The sequence below is a fragment of the Carettochelys insculpta genome, chromosome 5 (genome assembly GCF_033958435.1).
Source record: "Carettochelys insculpta isolate YL-2023 chromosome 5, ASM3395843v1, whole genome shotgun sequence".
Classification (NCBI taxonomy): domain Eukaryota; kingdom Metazoa; phylum Chordata; order Testudines; family Carettochelyidae; genus Carettochelys; species Carettochelys insculpta.
In genome coordinates, this window is record NC_134141.1 from 51,131,108 (window position 1) to 51,156,340 (window position 25,233).

A 25,233-nucleotide genomic window follows, 5' to 3' on the forward strand; every position below is an offset into this window, starting at 1 on the left:
TAAGTAAGTCACACATTAGCACCTGTACCTGGTTTCAAAGTATCTTTGCCATATGCAGCAGTATTCACTGAACTTCTATTTGCTCTTCTGTCTGAAGAGTCACTACCATCAATACTTTTATTGTCCAATTTCTGATCATCACCTTTTGATCTCCTCTGTAGAAAGCAATGAACTGACAATTAAATTAAACCCTTTCCAAAAGATATTTTAGTTACAGTAAGGGAACTATGGTGATCTTACAAAGTGTAACTTAAGTTATTCTTACCTACCATAACCTTATGGTTTTGGACTTTAAATTAGTATTAAACAGCAAACTCTGTTTGGTGACCAAATAAAATCAGAGGAACATCTTAGATTATTAAATCTGATTTACATTTTGTTTGTCTTCAGTTTTTGTACATCTCAGTTTAGAGAACAAAACCAGATTAGTACACTTTTTTTTCTAATCAATTAGTCTGCATTCTACATTGCCAATTGAAGGACAAAACTTTTGTTGTTCACAGATGCTTAAAAAAAAAACTCCCCCTCCAGACAAGTTTTCCCCATGGAAAATGACAGCGTGAACTGCTCATTTGGGAGAGGAGTACTCTCTCCTGTCAAACAAGAACCCAGTTCCTACCTAGTGGAAGTATTTTGCCAGCAAAAGTGCCAACAATCAGCATTTATTTATTCTTACAAACTTTTAGGAACGCTGAAATTTAGCCTCCCACCTGTGGTCCCAGGATTCGGTCTTTTGGTCTGCACCTAAAGACCCTGCAAGTCCTGGGACACGCTTAGGAAGTTTGTCCGTTGAGCAAGATCAAATAGTCCATTAACGCCTTGATTTAGGGGGTAGACAAATCTGATACCATATTTTCATGTCTTAGAACTTGATTTCATTGTGTTGCATTTTTTCAGTTAAAACACCTCATTTAAATAACTTGGTTTTTGCACAGTATAAGACTCTTCTAAGGCTAAGTCTATGCCTACTGGACATCATAAAGTCTGATTCTTTCTGGTTACTGTTCCAATAAAGTACTGCTATAAAACAGTTGACCAACATTTGACCAATTATTTTTGGACTGTTCAAATGTTCACCCTTCGGGGGGGGGGGGGTGCCCTTGAACTGGGGCTCAGCTCCTGGCTCTGCTGCAGGAATTTCAGTGTTTCCAAGCTTGCAGCCTCAAACCCAGCAGTCTGCATGTTCTGAACAGGTTTCTAGTTTTGATGAGAGAATCTGAAAAAATTCCACCATTTGGTCTTTGAGCTGAAAAATCAACTATGTGCTCCCCTCTTGTTATGTGAGCACAAGTGAGGAAGCAGAGACTGATTTTGGAGGACAAAAAGGGGGAGCAACAGCCTTTTGATAATGGCAGCTAGAATGCAAGTCCAAGTCCTGCAGTTTAGTCTGTGGTCTCTGACAAATGCAGCAAGAAATGAATATTTGTTTAGCCTTAGTTAGAAACCTTGAGATATCGGGACCTTCTGGCAATATGACAAAAGGACAATTTTAGTGCCATGAAACAGTGGCACTCACAAAAAACACTTGGAGAACTAGCAACCCAGAAGAGAGATTATTTTGTTAGATACACACTTAGACTGGAGATGGACAAAGGAAACAGATGTGTTGAGGGTCTCTGGGCTAGGCTAAAAGGGGTTAAAAAACTAGGGTGATCTCCTGCTAGGAGTCTACTACAGGACACCTACCCAGGCGGAAGAGGCTTTTTTAAAAAAAAACACTAACAAAATCATCCGGGGCCCAGGATGTGGTAGTGATGGAGGACTTCAACTCTCCAGATATATGTTGGAAAACAAACACAGCAGGGCACAGACTATCCAATAAGTTCTTGGACTGCATTGGAGACAACTTTTTATTTCAGATGGTTGAAAAAGCTACCAGGGGGAAGCTGTTCTAGATTTGATTTTAACAAATACAGAGGAACTGATGGAGAATTTGAAAGTGGAAGGCAGCTTGTGTGAAAGAGATCATGAAATCACAGAGTTCACAATTCTGAGGAAGGGTAGGAGGGAGAACAGCAAAAGAGAGACCATGGATTTCAGGAAGGAGGATTTTGGTAAACTCAGAAAGCTGGTAGGTAAGGTCCCATGGGAAGCAAGACTGAGGGGAAAAACAACTGAGGAAAGTTGGCAGTTGTTCAAAGGGACGTTATTAAGGGCACAAAAATCAAGCTATTCCGCTGTGTAGGAAAGGTAGAAAATATGGCAAAAGACCACCTTGGCTTAACCAGGAGATCTTGCATGATTGCAAAATAAAAAAAGGAATCATATAAAAAAATGGAAACTAGGACAAATTACAAAGGATGAATATAGGCAAACAACACAGGAATGCAGGGCCAAAATTAGAAAGGCTAAGGCACAAAATGAGTTCAAACTAGCCACAGGTATAAAGGGAAACAAGAAAACTTTTTATAAATACATTAGAAGCAGGAAGAAAGACGGGTAGGCCCATTGGTCAGTGAGGAGGGAGAAACACTAACAGGAAACTTGGAAATGGCAGAGATGCTTAATGACTTCTTTTTTTGGTCTTCACCGAGAAGTCTGAAGAAGGAGTGCCTAACATAGTGAATGCTAATGGGAAAGGGGTAGGTTTAGAAGATAGAATAAAAAAAAGAACAAGTTCAAATCACTTAGAAAAGTTAGATGTCTGGAAGTCACCAGGGCCTGATGAAATGCATCCTAGAATACTCAAGGAGCTGATAGAGGAGGTATCTGAGTCTTTAGCTATCACCTTTGGAAAATCATGGGAGACAGGAGAGATTCCAGAAGACTGGAAACAGGCAAATATAGTGCCCATCTATAAAAAGGGAAAAAAGAACCACCCAGGAAACTCAGTTTAACTTCTGTGTAAGGAAAGATAATGGAGCAAGTAATTAAGAAAATCATCTGCAAACACTTTGAAGGTGGTAAGGTGATTTGTAAAGAACAAATCATGTAAAACCAATCTGATAGCTTCCTTTGATAGGATAACGAGCCTTGTGGATACAGAAGTGGTGAATGTGGTATATCTAGACTTTAGTAAGGCATCTAATATGGTCTCACATGATATTCTTATCAATAAACTACGCAAATACAACTTAGAGGGGGCTACTATAAGGTGGGTGCAAAACTGACTGGATAGCCACACTCAGAGTAATTATTAATGGTTCTAACTCCTGCTGGAAAGGTATAACAAGTGGGGTTCCACAGGGGTCTGTTTTGGGAGCGGTTCTGTTCAACATCTTCAGCAATGATTTAGATATTGGCACAGAAAGCGCGCTTATTAAGTTTGCAGATGGTACCAAGCTGGGAGGGGTTGCAACTGCTTTGGAGGATAGGGTAATAATTCAAAATGATCTGGACAAATTGGAGAAGTGGTCCGAGGTAAACAGGATGAAGTTTAACAAAGACAAATGTAAAGTGCTCCACTTAGGAAGGAACAATCAGTTTCACACATACAGAATGGGAAGCGACTGTCTACAAAGGAGCATGGTAGAAAGGGAACCAGGGGTTATAGTGGACCATAAGCTAAATATGGGTCAACAGTGTGATGCTGTTGCAAAAAAAGCAAACAATTCTGGGATGTATCAACAGGTGTGTTGTGAGCAAGACACGAGAAGTCATTCTTCTGCTCTACTCTGCACTGGTTAGGCCTCAGTTGGAGTACTGTGTCCAGTTCTGGCCACGGCATTTCAAGAAAGATGTGGAGACAGATATGCCTGATTGAATGGAAAAGCCACAGGTCAGCATGGGGGAGAATTCCTAACTCTTTAAAAATTGTTCCCCACCCCTCAAAAATTGCATTCAATACTTCTCCCACCCACATTCCAAAAATCTTCCAGGTTCACTACCAGGTTCCTTCCTTCTCCCTCAGCAGTTTCTTCACACTCGATTCTTCAAAGCCTGTGTGCTTTCTGAGAAGTGTGGGAAAAACATTTCTATGTTGTAGTTTAAATGAAGGAATCTGTTTGTCAAAAAACATTTCCTGGATTTGTGTGCGCGTGCGTGTGGGTGCGTGCGTGTGTTTTGAAATAAGTTACTGAAATAATTTAAATGATAAGATTATATTGTATTATTTTGACAAACAAAATATGCAGAATTTTAAAATATTGTGCACAATTGAATTATAAAAATTTTCATAAAAACATTTTTTTACTAATGTTCAATGCTACAAGAGAAAATCTTATTGGCCTAAGAAAATCTAAATCTATACCATTTCCTAAAACAACCCTTTAAACACTGTTCATTACTGCTACTACATACTGAACCTCTTATCTAGCACCTTTGGGGTCCTCACTGGTGCCGAATGAGAAAATTTGCCGGACCACAGGAGATCAATATTGCCTACCACATTACCAATACTTCCACTGCTTACCGGGCTCTTAGAAGACAACATTTAGGGGTACAGCACAGTTAAATAAGAACACACCACTGAGAGCCAGGACCGAGGGCTGTAAACAAACTTTATGGGAAACATGGCCATACCCTTGATAAGTGACCATCTTACTAAAATCATGCCATATTACAGATGTTTCTGGAAGAGAGAGGTCTATATCAGACAGCTTCAAACTGTACAAGTAGTGATTATTCATTTTAAAGCTCACAGAAGAAGGTATTCACTTACCTTAGGAGATTTTCTTGTCTCTTGTCTGATGGGACAAGTTTGTTCTCCGCTTTCATTGACTATCCTGGAATGACTGTAGTGTTTAAAGGTGTTACAATTATACCGTGCACTGGCTGGGGGGTATATATTTGGTGCACAGTCAGATGAAGGCGAGCTTGAGTATTCCCCAAATGGAGTATATCCCATTATGTTACCAGATACATATTGAGAAAGAGGTGAAGCACCATTCCATGACACATCTTCTGCACATATTTGTGGCCTAAATAAATACACTATTCTTTAGTTGAAGATTTTGTTCAATATCAATGCAGGCATAACAGTTTTCATGAAAAACGTTCTCCCTAAGTTCAATTATGTATTTACTTGCTGCTTTCTAAATAAGTGTTTTAATGACACACTTTAAGCTTTTCCCGATATGATTGAAACATCTACTTCTTTGTATTTAAACTTTAATAATGCTTATAGAAAAAACACCAATTCTACCTACAAATTATTTGTTACTGTGTTTCAAAATTATTCTGCTTTACTTAAAAGTTATATTTTCCCATTTCAGCTTTCATGGCTGCTAGCAAGATCTTTTTTCACTTTGCTAGACTTCCTTATGATAAAGGGTGAGCTTAAATTTAAACAGAGAGGCTGGAAAGTATAATACAACTTAAAGGTACAGTAGTCTCTCGAGTTGTGTAAGGGTTGTGTTCCCATGCACCCTGGCATAACTCGAATTTTGCATAAGTTGGGGACAGGGCTTTGTTCCCCTGGGGCGGAACACAAGTTCTGCTGCAGGGGAAACAGCAGGAGCACCTGGAGCTCCTTTTGAAAGGTAAGTCCTGGGGTTGAGGGGGGCAGTTGGGGAGGGTTAAGCCTGGCAGTGAGTTGGGCTGTGAGAGAGGGGATCGGGGGGGCGGGGGGGGGTTAGGGCTGCAGGGGGCACGGGCGGGGGGGGGGGAGAGCTGGAGCCATGCAGGGTGTGGATGAACCGGAGTCGGGTGGTGGAGCTGAGCCAGAGGCAGGGCTGCGGGGAGGGGATGAGATGGAACCATGCAGGGCACAGTGGGGCAGAGGGGGGGGAGTTTGAACCGGGGCTGCACGGGGTTTTGGGGGTTGTACTGAGGCTGTGCAAGTGGGACAGAGGTTCAGCCAGGGCTGCACACACCAGGGGCTTGAGCTGCGGCCGGGGGAGCAGGATTTTGAGTTGCACTTAACTTGTGTTAATGCGAGTTAAGCACACCTTGAATCACACATTCTGAGGGATTACTAGATATGTGAATGCATTTGACTACAAGGAAAAGAACATGAAGTATTGAATCTTTGTTTTAAAATACAGTTTATTGATATAATACTGTACTCTGTGAAACAGAATGTACTCTAACAAAACAAATCAAGGTAATCAGATGGTAGATATTTGGGTTGTGTTTAATGGCTATGGAAAGGCTTAAATATTGCTTCTGCAAATTCAACATGTCTGAAGGTTTTCTGAGGAACACATTTTGCTAAATTGATATCAGGAAGGTCTCTGAGATCATGCCAAATTCTAAGTTGGCCTCTGAAAGTGAAGATGCACATTTTCCACATAAATCACATTTGCAGATGTAAAGCAAACAGCTGCTGGTAAAACTCAATTTGAACAAATGTATAGCTTATGTATAGCCTATTTTAAAACTGGTTTACTGTGGCCAAAATTTATAAGCCTAATGTTTTCCTATTTTCATAAATGTGTTCAATTCTGGAATAAGTCGATATTGTGTATTGCATATCTGGAGTAAGAAATGCTCTATATAGTAGAAAGAGTTGTTTTGATATATCCCTATGCTAATTTAAATGAAGAAATAGGCAGAATAGTGCCTCAACCCTTATTTTCTGATTTTAGTCTCCAACAATGCAACCTTAATCACAATTTCTTTAATGTCATATTCTGTCCCAAAACAGACTGCATTCAGCTCAGAGGATTGGTTAATATAAAATAAATCAAGCACACAAAGACAATCTTGCAACAACTCTGAGGTTGCCTGTAGGAAAATTCAGTTAAGGTACCAAAACAAATCCCACGATCTTTGTGGAGGGGTTTCTTAAGGCAGTAAATGAGGTGTAGGACACTGCAATTGTGCCTAAAATGAAGGCAATGCTTACAATTCTGAGAAGCAAACAAAAAACTTAGGACTCCTACTGACTCCTCATAATGTTCATTATTTCCTATCCAAACATACAGATAAAGATGTAAACACTGATCTTCCTTCATTTCTAGATTTAATATAATCTACGTTACAGAATCCTGAAAACTGCTACATTAAGAATACAGAACACCCTTGACTTTACAGACCCCAGTTTAGCGGACTTCCAGAACGATGAACATCCACCAGCCCTTCCCCCTCATTGTTCCCAAAGTCTGCTTAATCTGCACCCATAAAATCCTAAATCCCATCCCCCTCTGCCCCCAAAAGAAAGGCAACTTACCAGAGCTGCTGCTTCCAGCTGTCAAACCCTCCACCATGTCCTGGATTGATGCCAGAGCTGCCATGCACTCCTCCCACCAGAAATGGGGCACGTATGCAGGCAGACCACTCGAATGTGTGTCACACCCCTGATGGGAGGAGTGTGTGGCAGTTCTGACAATGGCGGCACCTCCATACCCGGCAACTTCAGCTGTACGGTGGGGACCCTCCAGCCATGGTAGCAGGCTCTGGCGGCTCCTCCAGCAGCAGCAGCAGTTCTGATAAGTCAAGGGCTTTTTTTTTTTGGGGCGGGGGGGGGACTTGGGGATTGTGGGAGACTTGGGGCTGGGGGAGCCTGGTGGGGTGGAACAGTAAACCCTCATATTTAGCAGACTTTCGAGTTTAACAGACACCTGTCCCCATTAGTCCATTAAATCAAGGGTTTACTGTAGACAGATTGGTTGATGTCTTTTTTGGCAAATGTATCTTGTTCCTACTAGTTTTACATTTTAAAATACAAGTCTTTTAGGGGGAGAGGGAAAAGGAAGGATCCTGAGGATTCCTTATATTTAGAAAGAAGACATTTAATAGTGAACATCCTAACGTTATGGAGGTTCCCCCGCCCCACCATCAAAAACCCTCCTTCCCCTTCAGTACATACCCATTGTTTTTCCCTTCCACATTACAGTTGGTCACCTTTCTACCCCAGGACTGGATACGAGTTCTTCCAGAAATGAACACCACACCTGAATCTGCTAGATTAGGCAATGCAGAATAACCAAATTCCTCTTTGCCCTTCACTTCCACAATATCAGGTCTTTGGCATCAACAACAAATCTGTAGCACTCAGAGTAAAGAGTCTAAACAATCAAACCACTGGGCAAGTGCTATAACAGACTGAAGAAGTGCTGTAATTCTTCTATTTCCATTTTCATAGACAAGGCACAAGAATGTTAAAATGAGATTCAGAAAAATACATACTTATCAACAGATGGTTCATGAACAAATGGGTAGTATGTAGTAGGAAAGACACATGCTTCTGAGGGTTCTGACCACGCCACAGTTACTGCCGTGTATTTTGGGACAAATGGTTTGACATCTGCTGAGAACTTGAAGCCCTGAGAAACAAAACGTTTTTTGGATACATGTATTTTGAGATTAAACCAAAAATAAGTGGGGGCAGGGGGTTGGGAACCAACCTAATCTTTGTAAGCAAAATTGTCACAAAAAAAGAGGTAATCTGTTCCTTTGGTCTAATAACATAGTTGTGAAGTAACAAAATTCTCAGAAGAAAAGCGAACAGAACACAAAACAGCAAATATGTGATTGCTTTGCAAAATTATTTCCCATTAAATGCCTACATTTAACAGAAAAAACACAAAATGGCATGCTAGGATCCTGCTTAGCAGCAGATGAATAAGAACATTACGCTTTCAGATTAGTCACTTAATCAGTATAATCACCTCAGCAGATCATTGGCATTATTGTAAAAGCCATCTCCAAAGATACAATAATAATTACTATGGTTAAAAACATGCTTTTAAAAAATGTGGCTCAAACTCTACATTATATATCTTTTTTAATTAGATTAACACAGCACTAAGATTCATATTGATATGCTCAATTTTAGATGTGTTCTCTATTGCTGACCAACTACTATCTTCAATAAGTCTTCTGAATGGTAATGGGGGCTCCAAAGTTAGAATCAGAATGTATTTATTGTGGTTACTTGTTGCTGGCACTTCACAGTTTGTGTTTACAGAAGAGTACTTCACAATTTTATTATATTCTAATACCTGAAGTATGTCATTTTAGAGCCAATTATATATTTCTTCATAACTAAGACTACGGCAAAACTTGTTTTATTAGTTCTCACTGTTAAAACTCAAAGTAAACTTCTTGAATTGCTGTATTCATGCATGAGCAGATGAAGCCTTATTTATAAAACATGTTTCAACAGCAATTTAAGTGTTAGAACAGTGTTTCTCAACCCAGGGTATGTGTACCTTTATGGGGGTACACCAACTCTTCTAGATAGTGGCCTAGTTTTACAACAGGCTACATAAAAGCCACTACTAAACGCAGTACAATCTAAAAGTTCATTTCTACTGCTTTATATGCCTTACACTGAAATGCAAGCACAACATTGCTATTCCAAGTCATTTATTTGATAATAAGATGGGAACAAGTCAGCAAGTTTTCAATAGTCTTCTGTGATATTTTTGCACGTTTTTGTGTCAGTTGTTTTTAAGTGACTTAGTGGTATGCAAAACAAATCTGACTCCTGAAAAGGGTACAGTAAACCCTTGAAATATGCAGCTTCAAGTTGCGCGTAACTCACTTTAACACAAGTTAAGCACAACTTGAAGCTGCTCTGCAGCTGTCAGCCTGCATAGCTGCCAGCAGCTGGGCAAGCTAAGAGCCCTTTCTTCCTGCCTTCTTCTAGCCACCTGGCTGACAACCGCACATCTGGGGGAAGGCCAGGAGAACCAGAAGTGGACGGGAGCTGGAAACCAGGCCAAGGAGCGGAGGGGAGCTGGGAATCATATAGATATATATGATCAAAACAAAAAGCAGTCAAGTATAAGTACAGATATATAGTATAAGTATAGATATATATGGTTTAAAAAGAGATACTTTATAAAAAACAAGTTGAAAAACACTGGTTTAGAATGCACTTATTGAACTAACAGCACCCTCTGGTGGTTAAGCATGAACCTGGAAATTGACTATAACTAACACTTATGCAACCTAACAGAAAATACGATTTCTTTGTTTCATGAGTTTGCCAGGAAGTGTGTCTACATCAACTGTTGGCAAATTTATCCAGGCCATTTAAACAAAAGATATGATTATACTGATGAGAAATAGGGCATGAAATATGTATACAAGAATAAAAATAAATCCAAATTATTTCTGGAGATAAAGCTTAGCTACCCAATGAATAAGGCAAATACAAACAATATTTTAATAACTCAGTCTGACTGGAGAATTTCTATGGAATCTACTGCCATGTTGGTTATACAGCAGTAGTTCCCAACCTGGGTCTGTGAGGATACTGCAGGGGGCCTGTGCAAAAAAAATGAACACAGAAAATAGGTTTTAAATACATTGCAAAGTTACAATTTATTGTTTTAAAATGAATATGTTCCAATAATATTAACTGCTGTCTAAAAATCTATGCTGTGGTTTTCTTTTTCATTTAATGAAGTATACATAGCATCTCGAATTGGCTTTGATGGGGGCTCATGAACGGTTTTGTGGAATGATTGGGGGTCTGTACTCGCAAAAAGATTCAGAACCACTGTTATAGAATATCAAATATAAAGTATATGTACATACAACCAAGAGGGTGTTATGCACAGAGTGATCGTAAGACTGCTCTATAACATAGCTGACACTTAAAAGTAATAGTTTGCTTTACATATGCATTCTCTCTCTCATACACATTCACTTCACCATGCCAACAATGTCTTTAGTCTTGTAACATGAAAAATTTTGATTCTTAGTGTACTGGTGCGCTACTTTCACTGAATGCTTATTTCAAGTAAATTTCAAGTCAATGAGACTGAATAGTAACAGAGCTGTAGCCATGTTAGCCTGTATTCGAACAAAAGAAACGAGTAGACACGTAGCACCAAATGGCTACTGTGTTAGTCTTTAAAGTGCTCCATGACTGCTGGTTTGTTTCGCCAAAAAGGCTGTCATAGTAAGAAGACTGATTTTACCAAATACATTGAAGCATTGTAATGTAGTTTGTCTTTTAAGGAGGGTGGACAAAACTAATAATTCTTTTAAATTAAAAAATGGATTTTTCCAATTTTTAACATTACCAATACTAAATTTCTCTCCTGTTTAAAAACGTTACAATTAAATCTCATCATAAACATGCTAAACCCACCTTATACTCACGAAAATGAATTAATGGCTGTAGTCTCTCCAGCCTAACTACAAGCTCTTGCTTCTTAGCTTTCAATTTCTGTTTCTTGGCAGGCTACAGTCATACATGCAAAGACAGACACAGGCTGTTGTTCTGTGCTTATGTAGTGGTTGAGCTGGACCAGCCAAGGCAGAGGAGTTACTTAAGGCACTGTCTTAAGAAAAAGACAGTGTATAGGAAAGGACAGAGGCAGAGTGAAAAGGAACATTGGAGTGGTGGGCCAGGAAGCAAGACATTATTCAGCATACACAGCTTCCTATATTCCCCTACACTTCTGCCACAAAAAAAAACTATCATGGCTTCTGGGTGTAACAGAGACCCTATCTGAGAATATTTCAAAGAAATTAATTCCCTGTATAAAAAAGGAAATATGTCAAATGTAAGCATCTCAAGAAGGAGCTGCAGGGCCTAGTTGCAATAATGAAACATTATGATGAAAAAGATGTGGCTGAAGGTATGGCTACATCTGAAGAACACCAGGCATCAACTGGTTAGAAACTTAAATACAGTAGGGTCTCAACATTTGAGAGGGTTCTGCGTGGAGAACTCTCGCAAATGTTAAATTTCACAAATATGGCAGCCCCCGCTTGCTGGCACTCCCTGCCTGGGGTCTCAGGGAAGCGGCAGCTGCTGGCTTTCCTGCCTGGGGCTCCGGGGAAGCGATGGCAGCCAGTGCTGCTGCCAGAAACCCCAGGGGAAGCAGCAGCAGCAGCAGCTGCTGCCAGCACTCCTGCTCCAGCAGCAGCTGGTGCTGCTGCCTGGAGCTCCAGGGAAGCAGCCACTTACAAATAACTGGTTTGCAAATATTGACAACCTACTGTAATTCACTTTCAAATGCACCATTCTTCAAGGATCTCTCTATGCTTTTTAGTATAAGAGTGATTTAACAAATAAATTCACAAGCTGTTTGCTGTGCTGGATGCTGCTAGAAGAAAAAGTTTAGCTTAGCTAAGCCGGATGGCTTTTTAAATTAGTTAGAATATATTTAAAATCTGTCATAAAAGTTTACGTACAGAAAGCTGCAATAAGAGGTGTCTAGAATTGCCAGTTGCCACTGTCATCTTCTTTTTTTATGTTATGTAATAACTCTACTTATTTAGTAACAGAGAGGAAGCCGTACTAGTCTATACACTATCAAAACAAAAAGCAGTCAAGTAGCACTTTAAAGACTAGCAAAATAGTTTATTAGGTTTATTATTCAGAAGTGGGTCCGTCCCACGAAAGCTCACCTAATAAACTATTTTGCTAGTCTTTAAAGTGCTACTTGACTGCTTTTTGTTCTACTCATTTAGGAGCACCATAATCACAGACCATAATGGTGATGGGGAATAGATTTATGGCACCACTATTACAGTATGTGGTTATGTTACTTCAGTAAAACTCAGTCTTCCCTAGGGAACGCCATCCTATACTTGTTTTCTCTAAAAAGAGAAGAAGTGCCAGTGAGTTTAATGGGGGCTTACTAAATGTCAGTCTAAGACTTGGTCTACATTGTGCTGGTAAGTCAATTTCAGATACACAATTCTAGCTATGGCAATTAAGTAGCTAGAATTGATGTATCTGAAATTGACTTACCTGATTATCCCTGGTTTCTCCCCTTGACCTCCCTTTCTCTTTGCGATAGTGAGGAGTACGGGGTTGACTGCTGACCCTGACAGATCGATTTCAAACTCTGGAAGATCGAACCTGACTGGCTCAATCTTCCTGGGAAGTGTAGACATAGTCTTAGCTTTTTTGGTAATTTGGAACTGGATCTTCATCATTGTTGAAAAAGATGTAAATGATTAACTGAATAACAGAGTGAGAAGAACAATTACTCAAAATTATTTTTTATTTTTGTTTCCCATGTAGGCACCAAACAGTATGAGTCACAAGGAACCACTGACCCCCAAAAAAGCAGTCTGGGACCAAAAAATAAACACAACCCTCCCCATCCCCCCAAAAAAAACACACCTTAATGACCTGGTCCCCAAAGGAAAACAAAAAACAGGCATGTAAGGGGGCAACACAACAGAATTTTTGAGAGCAGTGGAAGTGAACGCTGTAAAACTGTCTATTTTGTGGGTCCCTCTAGGCTCCAGAGTCGGGCCAAAAATGAGGGGTTCAGTGTGGGAGGGGGCTGCCAAGAAGTGGGATTGGGGTCTGGATTCCGAGCAGGAGAAAGAATGCAGGAACAGGCTAGCAACGGGGGGGGGGGGGGGGGGGGGGGCTGGTGAGAGGGGGTTACAGGAGCAGACGGGGATGGGGCAGTCGGAGCAGGAGTGGCCTGGGGATGGATGAGTTGGGCTAGAATGGGGTACCGGAGCAGGATGCGAGTGGAGAGATCTGGGCAGAACGGGAGTGCAGGAGAGGAGTGGGGGTCTGGGCGGAAGAAGAGTGCGGGATCTGGGTGGGAGAAAGGGTGCAGGAGGGTCCGGGGTCTCAAAGGGAGGGGTCAGGGAGAAGAGGGGCCCCGGGAGTAGAGTCTCTCGGGGACTCTCCCAGCTCCACTGCCAGCCTCGGGAGCGAGGTGAGGCACCCGACCCGCAGGCCCGCGAAGCAGCCTCTTCCGTTATGTCACGGAAGGGGACGGGGCTCTGCACGGCCCAGCTCCGCCCCACTTCCTTACCTCGCTAGCCGCGCCCGGCTCCTGCTCCGTGGCCATCGCTCGTGGGGCAGGAACAGCACCGGGCGAGACCCCCGCCCCCAAACCAGCTCCCACCTGGCCGACGCCCGCCAGTGGCGTCAGCGTCGCAGCGCGTCTACATCACCGCCCAAACAACGGAAGCAGCCAAAGACAAGTAGAAGCCCGTCGTCGTGGTCACGTGACCGCACTGTGCCGCTGACCTTCCAAGTGGCAGGCTCGGCTAGGCGGAGGTTGCTGTACAGCCCCGCTGGCGTCTGCTTGTATGCGGGTACCCGGGGACCGCGCGGTGTGCTATTGCGTGCCACGATCCGCCTGCGAGAGCGGCGTGTGTCAAGTTTCCAGCGTTTTCCCTGTGCTCGGGCTCTGCCCAACAGAGGGAGCGGGCGGGATGAGGGGACGGCAGGCAGCTGGCGCTGGAGGCAGAGTCCCTGGGTGTCCGGGGGGGCGGGCTAATGTACCCAGTGGTGAGTTCTTGGGCAGGGGGTCTAGCCCCTCACTACTAGTGCCCTGGCTGCATCACTCAGGGGAGGGGGTTGGGAGAAGAGGAGCAGAGGAGGCTGTGAGAGATGGGGCCTGGGCCGGAGAGTGGCCCTCCATGTCTCCACTCACCAGTTGCTTTGATGGCCAAATAAATACTGCAGTTATGTTTGTAGAAGATTATAGTTAAGAGATCCTCCATAAGAGATAGTGTTATGAACATTGGCATTTGGCAATGTACTCTGGTGAAGGTTAGGAACATGGCATAGTTGCATGTTTCAGTTTACTAGATACACTTCACTTTGTTTTATTCTTTTTTTCATTTACTGGTTTGTTATTTTAAGACCCCATCATTACAGTCACCAAAGAACACTATTTCCATTAATTACTAAACCAATTAGGCACTTTTTTCTATTTTCACCATTCCCATGTCTCCCATTTTCCTATTAATATTTGCAGCCTCTTTACAAACTCCCCCTCATGTGGTATTGGGGAATACCACAGCGGCCCAGTAATAAAATATGGCATCTAGAGCCAGCTAATAGTCACAGGCACACAATATCCAAGGCTGGGTTTTACACGTAGTGAGAAAGGATGAGAACTGCTTAGAGTGGCAGCAACTGAAGATCTCCCACTTTCTTCCCTCTTTCGTATTTAAAATAATTTAAAAAAGCAGGGGAGCTCCTTGGTACCATCACTCATAACTGCAGAGCTTTGACCACCAACGAAGCACCATATTGACCCCACTCTAAGACATGCTAAGAGTACGCTAACAATGGAGAGTTCCATTTCTTGATTAGAAGTTTGTCCCAGTACTTCCCTTCTCATATGCGTAGTGCACTCTTGATGTTTCTGACGAGTCTCAAACTAGCACTTGCAAATTGATATGTGAAGTATCTTCTCTACTAAAAAAGCCCCTTATGACAAAGTGGTGATAAACATTGTAGTGCCTAAAGTTCTACGTTAACTCAATATAGGGCACCCCTTATCCTTAATTTTAGCAATAATGCAGACTTGAAAACTGATACAACTGTATGATTTTGCATCAGCAATAAAATATGGGGTGGCATCCCATAAACTTTTAATGCAAGTATCCTTTATTTCCTGTGTGGCATGCAGTTGGAGCCATGCTGGGACCAGGATGTTAGACACAAAGTGGATGAGGTAAGATCTTTCCTTAGATCACCTTTAGTTTGTGAACTTTCAAATTACACAGAGCTCTTCTTCAGGCATCTTTCCCAGACCTGAAGTAGAGCTTGCTGTGATTCAGAAGTTTCTGTCTCTCCCCAACCATATGATTTTACCTAACCCACCTTGTCTCCTTATTTTCTCTAAAAAATAGTAATCTAAATCTAATCTAAAGTAATCTAATCACTAATCTAAAGTATATTTGGGCAGCCCCCCATGGCAAGCTATGTGGGTCAGACACATGACTCATCAAGGAAACATCAAGGAGAAAGATTTTATCACCACCATTGTGACAAGAATCTCAAGCACATTTTTGCCTAAACTACCATATTTCTCATGTCTGATTTACATTGAGTTAGTTATGTATAGCAAGTTTGTCTGTCTGTCCATCCATCTGTGAGTCCATTTATATGAGAACTTCTATTAAATGGTAAACCAAGCAATACGACAGCACCCCTAAGAAATTATAATTACTTTCACCCCTGCACTGCACCAAGATGAGCCACAACAATAGAATAGTTGTATCTGATGAAGTGGGTCTTTGCCCACAGAAGCTTATATTCCAGAATATCTGTTAGTCTATAAAGTGCCACAGGACTTCTTGTTGTTTTTGAACAATAGAATGAACCTTCAATACCATTGCTTCTCAACAGACTTCGCAGAAACTAGGTACAACAAAAAATGTTTAAGTATACTTTCCAGTTACCTCCTATTAAGTTAATTCTTATCAAATGGCAGCATCTCCTATCCAGCTTAAAGCAAGGTCAGGGTTTGGTTCTCCCAGGACAACAGGATGTCTTGAAATTCCATTCTTTTGCATAACATGGAAAGGGAGGGGGCTGTAAGGAGACAGGTATAACCACAGAGGGCAGCGACCATAGAGAACAGTCATACTGCAATGTGACCAAAGCAGGGGGCAGCTGCGTCCAGGGCTCTCCATGTTGGTCACCAGCCCAGATAAATGGCCCCTTTTCTCCAACCCCCTCCCCTAGCCCTTGGCCACAGCAATAGATTTGGGGGATGGAGAAGCCTGCCAGCCAGCAGCTCTGCCCCATCACAGGAGTGCCACTCCTTCCCCCTGCAAAAAAGCTGCAGACTGGGTCTGCCCCTGCTGCCCTGAAAAGCTGCAGGTCAGGGCTGGTCAGCAGATCCTCTTCCCCAGGGAGGAGTCGGTGACTACGGCCAGCCAACAAAGCTCCACCTCCATGAGAAACTACATCCCAGTCCTGTCCTGACTCCTGCACCCTGACCCCCTGCCCTGAACCCCACACACTTTCAAGTCCCCTGCACTGACTCCTGCATCACCCCCCTGCCCTGTGCCCCACACATCCCACACTCTGCCCCTACTGCACCCCCACCATGAATCCCTCACACGCAACCCCTTGCTTGTGTAGCAATAGTTTAGCTTGCCTTTGTTATAGTCACTGCTACATTACATTCTGCTTTGCAGTAGGTACCTTGGTAATGCAAGTAAACTACAGGCTTGTATCCTGTAAGACACTAGCTTAAGAAAATTAGTATAAGTCTTGAGACCAATAATCTTTAAACAAACAAGCTTTGTACAGACTAACAGCCCAAAGGAAAACATTGAGTTTTTGGAAAACAGGTTAAAGAAATTAGTACATGGGTAAATATGTGTATGAGACATACTGTTGTATGGACTACAGGTACAGGAGGTACAGAATAGATCAGCAGCATCGTGGCCAGTGAGGCTGACAAGTGGAAGACTTTGATGGCAAGGGTGATCTGTTCTCAAAATGGCCAAATATGTGTGGTAACCAATTGAAGGAGGTATCAATATGGTCCCTTCAGGGGTCCTGTCAAAAACCTAAATTTCTTCTTTATTACAGAGCAACCTGTTTTGCTAGGGAACCAAGCAGTTTCCACTAATCCCACTTTTGAAAATATCCAGTTGAATCCAGGCCTTCAGGCTTTAACTACCCAAAGTGCAGCAATATTTCTTGTTCATATTCCACTATGTTTACAACTGAAGTTTTTGTTAGCTCAGACCCCCATCTAGAGACATTAACCATAAGGATAAAACAAAATAAATATACTTGATGTTGGAAGGTGACTAGTTTTTAAGTGATCCCCCAACATGGATGTTGAATTAAAATGGGTTATAGCTCAGGGAATTGCTACTGGGATTATTTTCATTGTTCTAGGATTCACTCAAGTGTTAAGTCTAACAGGTATATGGAGACACCAACTCAAGTACCAAATGTTGACAACAGCAAATACATGCATCACAGAAGCACACCAGGGTCCAGCATATCAGTTTTGCTATTCCTCCTTCACCCCAAACAGTCTAAAATGGCATTGAAACCATCCCTACAAGTGAACCATTTACACCTGTACCTACAATGGAAGGTTTACAAATCACAACATGGGGGGTGGGGTAGTAAGAATGTAGCTTATAGATTTTTCTTATTTTGATTATGCTTATAATAGCTACAATAGATTTATATTAAAGTAGTAGGCAGTAATGCAAGAGACTATCCTGTATGTTGAGCTAAGGCAGTCAGCAAAACTATTATCTGGGACCTTCCACCCAGATAATAGTTGCCAGTTGACTTAAGTCTGGGACCTTTCACATAATGGCAGTGAACATGCACATATCCAGGACCTTTTACCTAGATCAGGGGTCAGTAATCTTTCCAAGGTGGAGTGCCAAAATTTGACCTTTTGACCTGTGTACCCTCTAAATGTGGGTGATACTTTGTAAAGCCACTAATAGTCCTTAACTTCATTAAGTCCTAACAACTTTGTAAAGCCACTAACAGCTTCATTAAGATGCAAGTTTTACCGTTTAATGTGACGAGTGGAAGGGGTCAGCCAGGGTGCCCTTGGGGCCTGCAGGATGCACATGGGACTGGCCAGCTCACACTGCTGCCTGAGCCCCACGCAGCTGTTTGGGCTCTACCTCCATGCTCCTACCCCCTCCCATGTTGTATGGGGGAGGAGCAGCAAGGCCAGATCCCCCCATCCTGTGCCTCTCCCAAAAAAAAAAAAATCAGCTCACATGCCAAGAGTGGCAGGCATGCCTAGGGTTGCCAACCCCTGACCTACATAGTAATTGGACCACTTTAATGCAGAGGGGCTTCTAAGCATACCCTCAAATTTAGTAGGTACACAACTTGGAAAAAGCCCAAAATAACTGGTTAACATCCAACTGGAACAAGTGTGATGCATAACCAAAAGGATGAATATGCTATACTTCCCTCTGGGGAAGAGACACTTCATCAGTAGGGGTGAATAAAACTAGAAGAGGAAACATCACTACCGACTATACATTAAACATATGGAGTGGCACTCCAGTATATGGGCAGTAGAAAAAGGGGATGTAGTCCTCAGGAGGTGCCAGAATGGTGGCTCCAGGCAATGGATAACATTTCAGGTTGTTCCAAAAGTAATGGTGTGTCTGGAAATAAGATTTCTCACTTGCTAAGCTGGGGGTGTGACTGTTCTGAAATGTGTCATTTCTAAATACAGAAGAAGTTCTTAAAGTAAAGTGTTACAACTGTGCACTTAAACATTACCAATTAGAGAATTAAATACTGGGCTTGATCCTTGGACAAGAACCTCAGTCCTCAAAATAAGTGGAAGTCAGTGATTAATCTGTATAAATTATAGATATAGACTGATCAGGCAATAGTAGGTACCCAGAATTAAAATGGATCTGAAGGAAAAACAGTTAAGAGTTAGGAAGCTACTAATGTTTAACTAGTTCAAAATCTATAATTGCAAGGTTGTACAGAGTAGCTCATATTGAAACTAAATTTTCTGAGGAAAAATACAGAAGTCTAAAGTCAGGACATGCAACATGAACACTTTATTAAACAAAAGTAATTTAATAAAAAGACAAAGGCATTTATATTACAGTAAAGGAATATGCTTTTATTTACTTTACACACCATAGCAGCCTATTTGGAATTGCATTTGACTGAGCTCTGTTGCTGTGAATAATACAGCTCATGCACAGATATGGATGTATGTTTTGTACATTTTTTCAAGTATTCACTGAATACTACCAACATATATACATGCATATACATAAAGTTCCAGAAGATTTAACAGGTTTGCCAGGGACAGATCATTTTTGTTGGTCTTTTGGAAGTGGTCTTCTAAAGAGAAGAATGTGTGGTTCTGTGGAAATAAGATTTAACAAATTTTATTGTTCTCCTCCAATATTTATCATGTTATCAGTCCTGCACATTTGCATACAGCAGCTAAGTACTCAATTACTACATTTAAATAGTGAAAGTTTCAAGTCTCCTCTCTGAGGAGAAAAGGAGACCATTCCTACATAGTGTCTTCAAGTTGATCTTTTTATGGGGAAAATTTTTAGAAGCACCCATAGCACTTAAGATCTTAAGCCAAGAAGTTTTATCCTTGGTGCTAAGACAGGCCACTCAAAATGAAGAAAGTATTTCCATGAAAGCTCAAGTTTGACATACTTGGATGGATAAAAGTTCAGTGACTGATCAGTGCATTTAAGCATAAAATTGTGTTTTGCTATGTATAATACATGAGCAAAATTATGATCAAACAGCAAGCCTTGTTTAGGTAAGGTAGTAGTACCAGTTTAAACAGAAGACTATTGCTAGCACAGCTTAGTCAGCTAGTTTCTTTTGGGCAACATTTCTACAATTGAACTTTCCCAGTGTAAATGAAGTTCAGCTTGTTTTGCTTGCAAAGCTAGAGTACACTGTATTGGCAAGAGCATCTTTATATGACATCAGTAGTTTGTGTTGCCAGCATCACTGTACAGTAAACCCTAAATTTAACACCTGGATTCCCAAAGTGAGGGGGGTTGTGCAGAAATTCCAGGGGTGTGTGAAGTGAACCAGCTCCTCCCATTCTCCCTACCCCAAGAAAGCCAGAAGCAAGGGCCGGCTTTCTCAGACCCTGCCATTTCAGAAGGGCAACCCCACAGCTGCTATAAAGCAGGCAGCTGGTGAATATCCACATGGAGCTAGCTGTCTCCTGCAGAGGAGAGTGAACATGGGTGCAGTGGTCAGGGGCTGCTCAGGTGGGCAGCTGGCCAGTTTGGGCTGTACTATGCACCCTGAAAGGACCAAAAAATTGTGCTTATTTTTAAGCAACACTTATATCCAAGAGGTAGCTGTGTTAGTCTGTAATCCCAGTAAAACAGCAGAAGTACAGCATTTTAAATACTAACAAAATGGTTTATTCAGTGATCAGCTCTGTGGAACAGGCCTCTGAGGAAGTGGGTCTGTCCCACAAAAGCTCATCACCTAATAAGTTTAGTCTTTAAAGTGCTACATTTCTGCTGTTTTGTTTTTATATCAAGTTTGTGTTTAAATTACTACATTTAATTTTTTGTTTAAAAAGGGAGAAGGGATGATGGTAAATGGGAGGCAGGAGTGTTTCTTAAAAAAATTGAAAAGCAGGGGGTCATGATGCCAAAAAGTTTGGGAACCATTGATTTAATGGGGGGGGGGGCTTGTCCACTAAATCTGAATTATACTGTATGATACACTGACCTTCCCAGTCCATCTCTCACCTCTTGTCCTTTGCCCTGCCCCCCCACCCCCCAGCCTACAAAAATCTCCTCTTCCAGTTACCAGGAGAGGAGCTGTACACTATCCTGGCTCCTTCCACAGCTCTTGGCACACTCAGCACTCTGGCTCCTCTAGCCCAGGAGGCTCTGGTGAGATGCTGGCATTTCGGAGGGGGTGTATGCATTGGTGGACAGCAGCAGTTATTTTCAAGGTCCGTCAAATCTAGGGTTTACTGTACTAGCCAACTTTCTAGTACAGACCCCACTTGTCTGTTTTTGAACTATTTTAATGTGCCGCTATAAGTGGATATATTAATTTAACTAGCTCAATTTCTGGATGAACCAATCAAATAGAAAAGATGTCTTTGTTTAAGCAAGACCCTCCAGTAAAATGGCGCATGCACATCATCATTAAGCAGGAAGCCTAAACACTGTTTGGAAGGAATGTCCCTGTTAACAAAAATTGAACTGACCTGTGGAAAAGCCCACAAGCTAATTCAACCATGAAAATTTGAATACTGTTGACAGATCACCTACAGTTTTTCCAGGGAATTAAGTTCACCTTCAGTCAGGTTTATGCTGGTTTTATTCTTACACTCTCAATAAGCAAAGTTGGATTTGAGAGGAGTAGCTAGTACTTTGACACAAAGATCATACTATTGTGGTTTACTGTCAACTGTTTTATTTAGTATGTCCATTCTGTTAACATCTTTTAATCTTTAACTTTTGTCGTTCCTGGAAAGTCAGCTGTAATATAGCCAGTTAAGGACAGTTTATTTTCTGGTTCATGAAGACTAAGTTATAGTTACCTATGTCTAGATTTGCACCTGTGCATATTGGATTAATTGCTAGTTTTCTAGTCTAGGGATTTAAAAGTTTGACAGCTATTGGCACGTCCACAATTCCAGTGCTTCACCACCACTTAGTTTTCCCAAGTTTACTTCTACCAGTTACCACGGATTTCAAGTGTACAGAAACAGTAAAATACTCCCATCTTTTGATTCCTGTAATATTGCATATCACTATAGGCAAAAACTCAGTGTACTCTTAACCCCAACCCTGTCTTAATCCAGGTGACTGTTTAGTCAGTTAGTCACTGTTCCACTGCTATGATGGCATTGTATTTACCTGGCTCATGGATCATGTAATGAACCCAGCCAAGACTTTGCTGGACACCAAGTCTTCGCCATTCCTCCTCAGACATTAGGTGGGTTTTTGGTACTTGCTTAGAAAGCTCTCTGGGTAACATCACATGTCTGTTGAAAACATAATAGTACTAAAAAGTTTATATTTGCTTTTTGATAAACACCTGTTATTTGTAGGTTATGACACTTGCTGTCTTTACTAGAGCAGTATCTCAAGCAGGGTTCTGGTGTGGGGCAGACTTTGAACTATATCATTCAGACAGAGGTGATCCTGACCACCAGTGGAAAAGCCCAATGCGCTTTTCCTAAGACATTGTTGCCAACTCCCCATCTATTTCTGTCTCAGCTGCTGAAGGAGGCCCAGAGGTTTTTCTAGTTTCCTGGAATTGTTCACTATACTAGAAGAGACAAATGTTCTACAATGTTAGATGTACAGTAATCCCTCAAAATGCACAATTTCAAGTTGCGCTTAACTTGTATTAACATGAATTAAACAACTTGAAATCCTGTCCCCCCAGTCTTGGCTCACCCATCCCCAGCCCCCGTTTGTACAGCCCCTGCCCTAGCTCACCGCCCCCTCAGCCAGCCCTAACCAACCCCAAGCTTAATTCCCCTGCGCCCCTCCAACTGCCCCAACCAGGCTTATACCACCTCAACTGCCCCCTGCCCCATCCAACCCTAGGGCTTACCTTTCAAAAGGAGCTCCAAGTGCTCCTGCCGCTTCCCTGGTTGCGGAACGTGCGTTCTGCCAGGGAAAAAGCCTCCTTCCCCCGCCCACCCTCACAACTAACGTGAAATTTGAGTTAAACTAGGGTGTGGGGGAATGCAATTCTCACAACTCGAGGGACTACTGTACAAATAGCACTATACGGGCTATTTAAAAAGAAAAATGTTAATTCATTTGAGAAGCTACAAATCTTCATATCAAAGAACCAGTAGGGTAGATGTTAAATCTTCAGCCCTGTAAAGGAAGGTGTATTCATGCACTCCATCAGATAAGTAGTTTTAGGAACTATTCAAAGCAACAGCACCAGCCATGACTCAGGATCAAGATAGTTTGGTATTCAAGGGCACAGGTCAAACTATTTGGATATGTACATCACAAGCTTATCTTCATGAGATTAGCTTTTTAAAAGGTCATGAAACCAAGAGACATTGCAGTGCATTCCATAGGGAACTGAACAGTCTGTTTACATATTCCCTCACAGGCCAGTTGCATTCTGCCTCTATTATGCAGGCTGGTGCTGGAGCATTGTTTCATACTTGAATGAAACAAAGTGGCCTGATCAAGAGATCATTCACCACAGCCTTGGGCTCAGTGTCATTAACCTGCATATAGAGTCACCTATGTTTAAGCGCCCAGCGCAAAGCTTCCCACAGAAGTTGTTACTGCCTCATGGCATTTTTCCTACCAATATTTGTTCAGGGCATTGTGTGCGCCTTATCCCTTTCTCTGTAGCTGCTCCGCTTTGCAAAGGGAGCTAACTGTGAAGTGTGTTAAGTGCTCCCCTGCCCATGCCACGTGGTCTCAAAGAGCTCGTGTAAAAGGACTAGGACAGCAACTACTGCACTCTGAACTTCTGAAGCCATGAAGGCAGTTAGGGTCTGAGGAGAGCCAGAGGCGCCTCCCCGCTGTTGCTAACAGGAAGTTGCCAGTATCGTCACCCCATTCCAGAGCCCAGTCGCACTATGAAACTCACCAACGTCTGCTCCGACGGGGAAGGCAGCCCGCAAGAGAGAGGAGCCCAGGATGGGAGAGGGAGAGCTGCAGTGTTCAGCTGCGGTAAGCCCACTCCCCCCCCAGCCCGCTCGCCCGCCTGCCACCGGCTCCCAGCTCCGAGCAGGATCGACGAGTCCCGCCGGCTCGCGAATCATTTCAGCGCACATAGCCCGCCTGCCCCAGGCTCTCCTCCCCCCCGCGCAGGCCCCATGGTGCCAACGAGCCCTGCAGCCCGAATCGCCGCGCCTCCTTCCCCGGGGGGCACTCAGCAGCGGCTACGCACAAGCCTGCTGAGGAGGGCCTGAGTTGGCGGCCGCTACCAGAGCGCCACGTTCAGACCCGAAGCCCCCCACGGGGAGCAGCGGGCTAAAGCATTTACATCCCCATCCACGAGAGCGCTGCTCCACGCGCCCCTTCCCCAGAGGCGCCTACGCGCGGCGCGGAAAATTGGGAGAGGAGGTGAAAGACAGAGAACCGCGGCGCAGAAGGGTGGGGGGGTGAAGGACGGAGAACGGGCCCCCGCCCCACGCACCGGTACTCGTAGTGCTCATCGAAGTATTTGTCGGAGTAGTAGATCTGCTTGTGGGCCATAGCGGAGACAGCAGCAGGATCTAACTCGCGCTCCTCACCCGCGACAGCGCCCGCTAACTAATAACTGACCCCCTCGGCTTTCCACGCAATTTGAATCCAAGAATTCAACGTTTATTGGCGGGCGGCGCTAGCCAATCACGGGGCGCGCTGTGACATGCGTTGACAAAACGTCACCCGCACCCTCCGCTTTCCTCGCTGCTAACCAATAGGAGGCCGTTGGAGTGAAGGGGCTGACGTAGGCGTGGCACGTTTAAAGTGGTGGGGGGGAGGAGGTATGCGTGTAGAGGCTGGTTTTGGGGTTGGAGTTAGTGCATGCGCTCAACCCCGGCCGTTTCTCCGGACACGCGCTGGCCTCGTGAGCAGGAGTGGGTGGTTACAATTACAGTTACGGTTGCCGGCCGTTGGGGCGTGGGGCGGGTTCGCAGAGTTCGCCCTGCTGCATGTGCGGGTGCAGCTGACGCCAGGCTGCTGTATTTCTCCCCTCGGGAGCTAGGGCCGATCCTACTCCCCTGGGAAGTGGCCCACCGCCCCCCGTTATCCCTCACCGCGGTGGCGCCCGTGTGCTGCACTCCGGATGCGACTACACCTCGGCGTCTGTATTCGCAGATCGCTTTTGGCCGCGCTGTCCCCTCCAGCCCACTGACCTGAGGCTGGATCCCAGGACTTCCCAGGGGTGGAGCGCGGGAGCCTGAGTGAGGCTAGGAACAAGTGCGCAAGCCCTGGTGGTGGTTGGTTTTGCACTGAAGCCATCGGCTCACCAGCTGAATGCTTTGGGAGCATTACTCCCACTGGCGGGCTGGCTTTGTCTGCTGCACGGTCACGTTTTCCCCACACAGCGGTGTCATCGTCAACAATCACGCTCAGCGCTCGTTGGTGTCCGATGACTGCCTCGCTATTTCCTTCTGTTATTCCCTGCCCGGTGCTCGGTGGCTTACTGTCTCTAGACTGGCTCTGCACCAATCTAGTATATCATCTATGCATTCTCTGTGGGGG

The 25,233-nt window shown here is 43.3% G+C and overlaps 2 protein-coding genes across 10 annotated transcripts in view; both read right to left on the minus strand.

The window, feature by feature from the left end:
- The window catches only part of SECISBP2 (SECIS binding protein 2), a 63,630-nt gene extending 49,812 nt beyond the window's left edge, over positions 1 to 13,818 (minus strand). Inside the window, exons 1-5 of one of the 9 annotated variants that reach the window (XM_074995075.1) lie at positions 13,578 to 13,697; positions 10,931 to 11,123; positions 8,011 to 8,147; positions 4,601 to 4,859; positions 29 to 155 (exon numbers count right to left, since the gene is read on the minus strand). In XM_074995075.1, the coding sequence (XP_074851176.1) occupies positions 29 to 155; positions 4,601 to 4,786 (313 nt within the window). In that variant the 5' untranslated portion in view covers positions 4,787 to 4,859; positions 8,011 to 8,147; positions 10,931 to 11,123; positions 13,578 to 13,697. Of the gene's footprint in view, positions 1 to 28; positions 156 to 4,600; positions 4,860 to 8,010; positions 8,148 to 10,930; positions 11,124 to 13,577 lie in introns of all 9 variants that reach the window. The other 8 variants (XM_074995076.1, XM_074995073.1, XM_074995071.1 and 5 more) reach the window with 8 other exon arrangements.
- Positions 13,819 to 19,137: 5,319 nt separating this feature from the next.
- On the minus strand, positions 19,138 to 24,314 carry CKS2 (CDC28 protein kinase regulatory subunit 2). The gene is made up of 3 exons (XM_074994156.1): positions 24,182 to 24,314; positions 21,913 to 22,040; positions 19,138 to 19,406 (listed from the first exon to the last, which is right to left on the minus strand). The coding sequence occupies exons 1-3, from the start codon at positions 24,238 to 24,240 to the stop codon at positions 19,354 to 19,356; spliced, it is 240 nt and encodes a 79-aa protein (XP_074850257.1). The 5' UTR covers positions 24,241 to 24,314; the 3' UTR covers positions 19,138 to 19,353.
- Between the last annotated feature and the right edge of the window lie 919 nt (positions 24,315 to 25,233).

Bases quoted from the DNA above. Each gene is read 5' to 3' on its own strand.
- CKS2 (XM_074994156.1), bottom strand. From the start codon at position 24,240: ATGGCCCACAAGCAGATCTACTACTCCGACAAATACTTCGATGAGCAC. The intron at 22,041-24,181 runs GTGCGTGGGGCG...TGTTTTCAACAG, and splicing joins GATGAGCACTACGAGTACCG to ACATGTGATGTTACCCAGAG. The intron at 19,407-21,912 runs GTAAATACAATG...TTATTTCCACAG, and splicing joins TTACATGATCCATGAGCCAG to AACCACACATTCTTCTCTTT.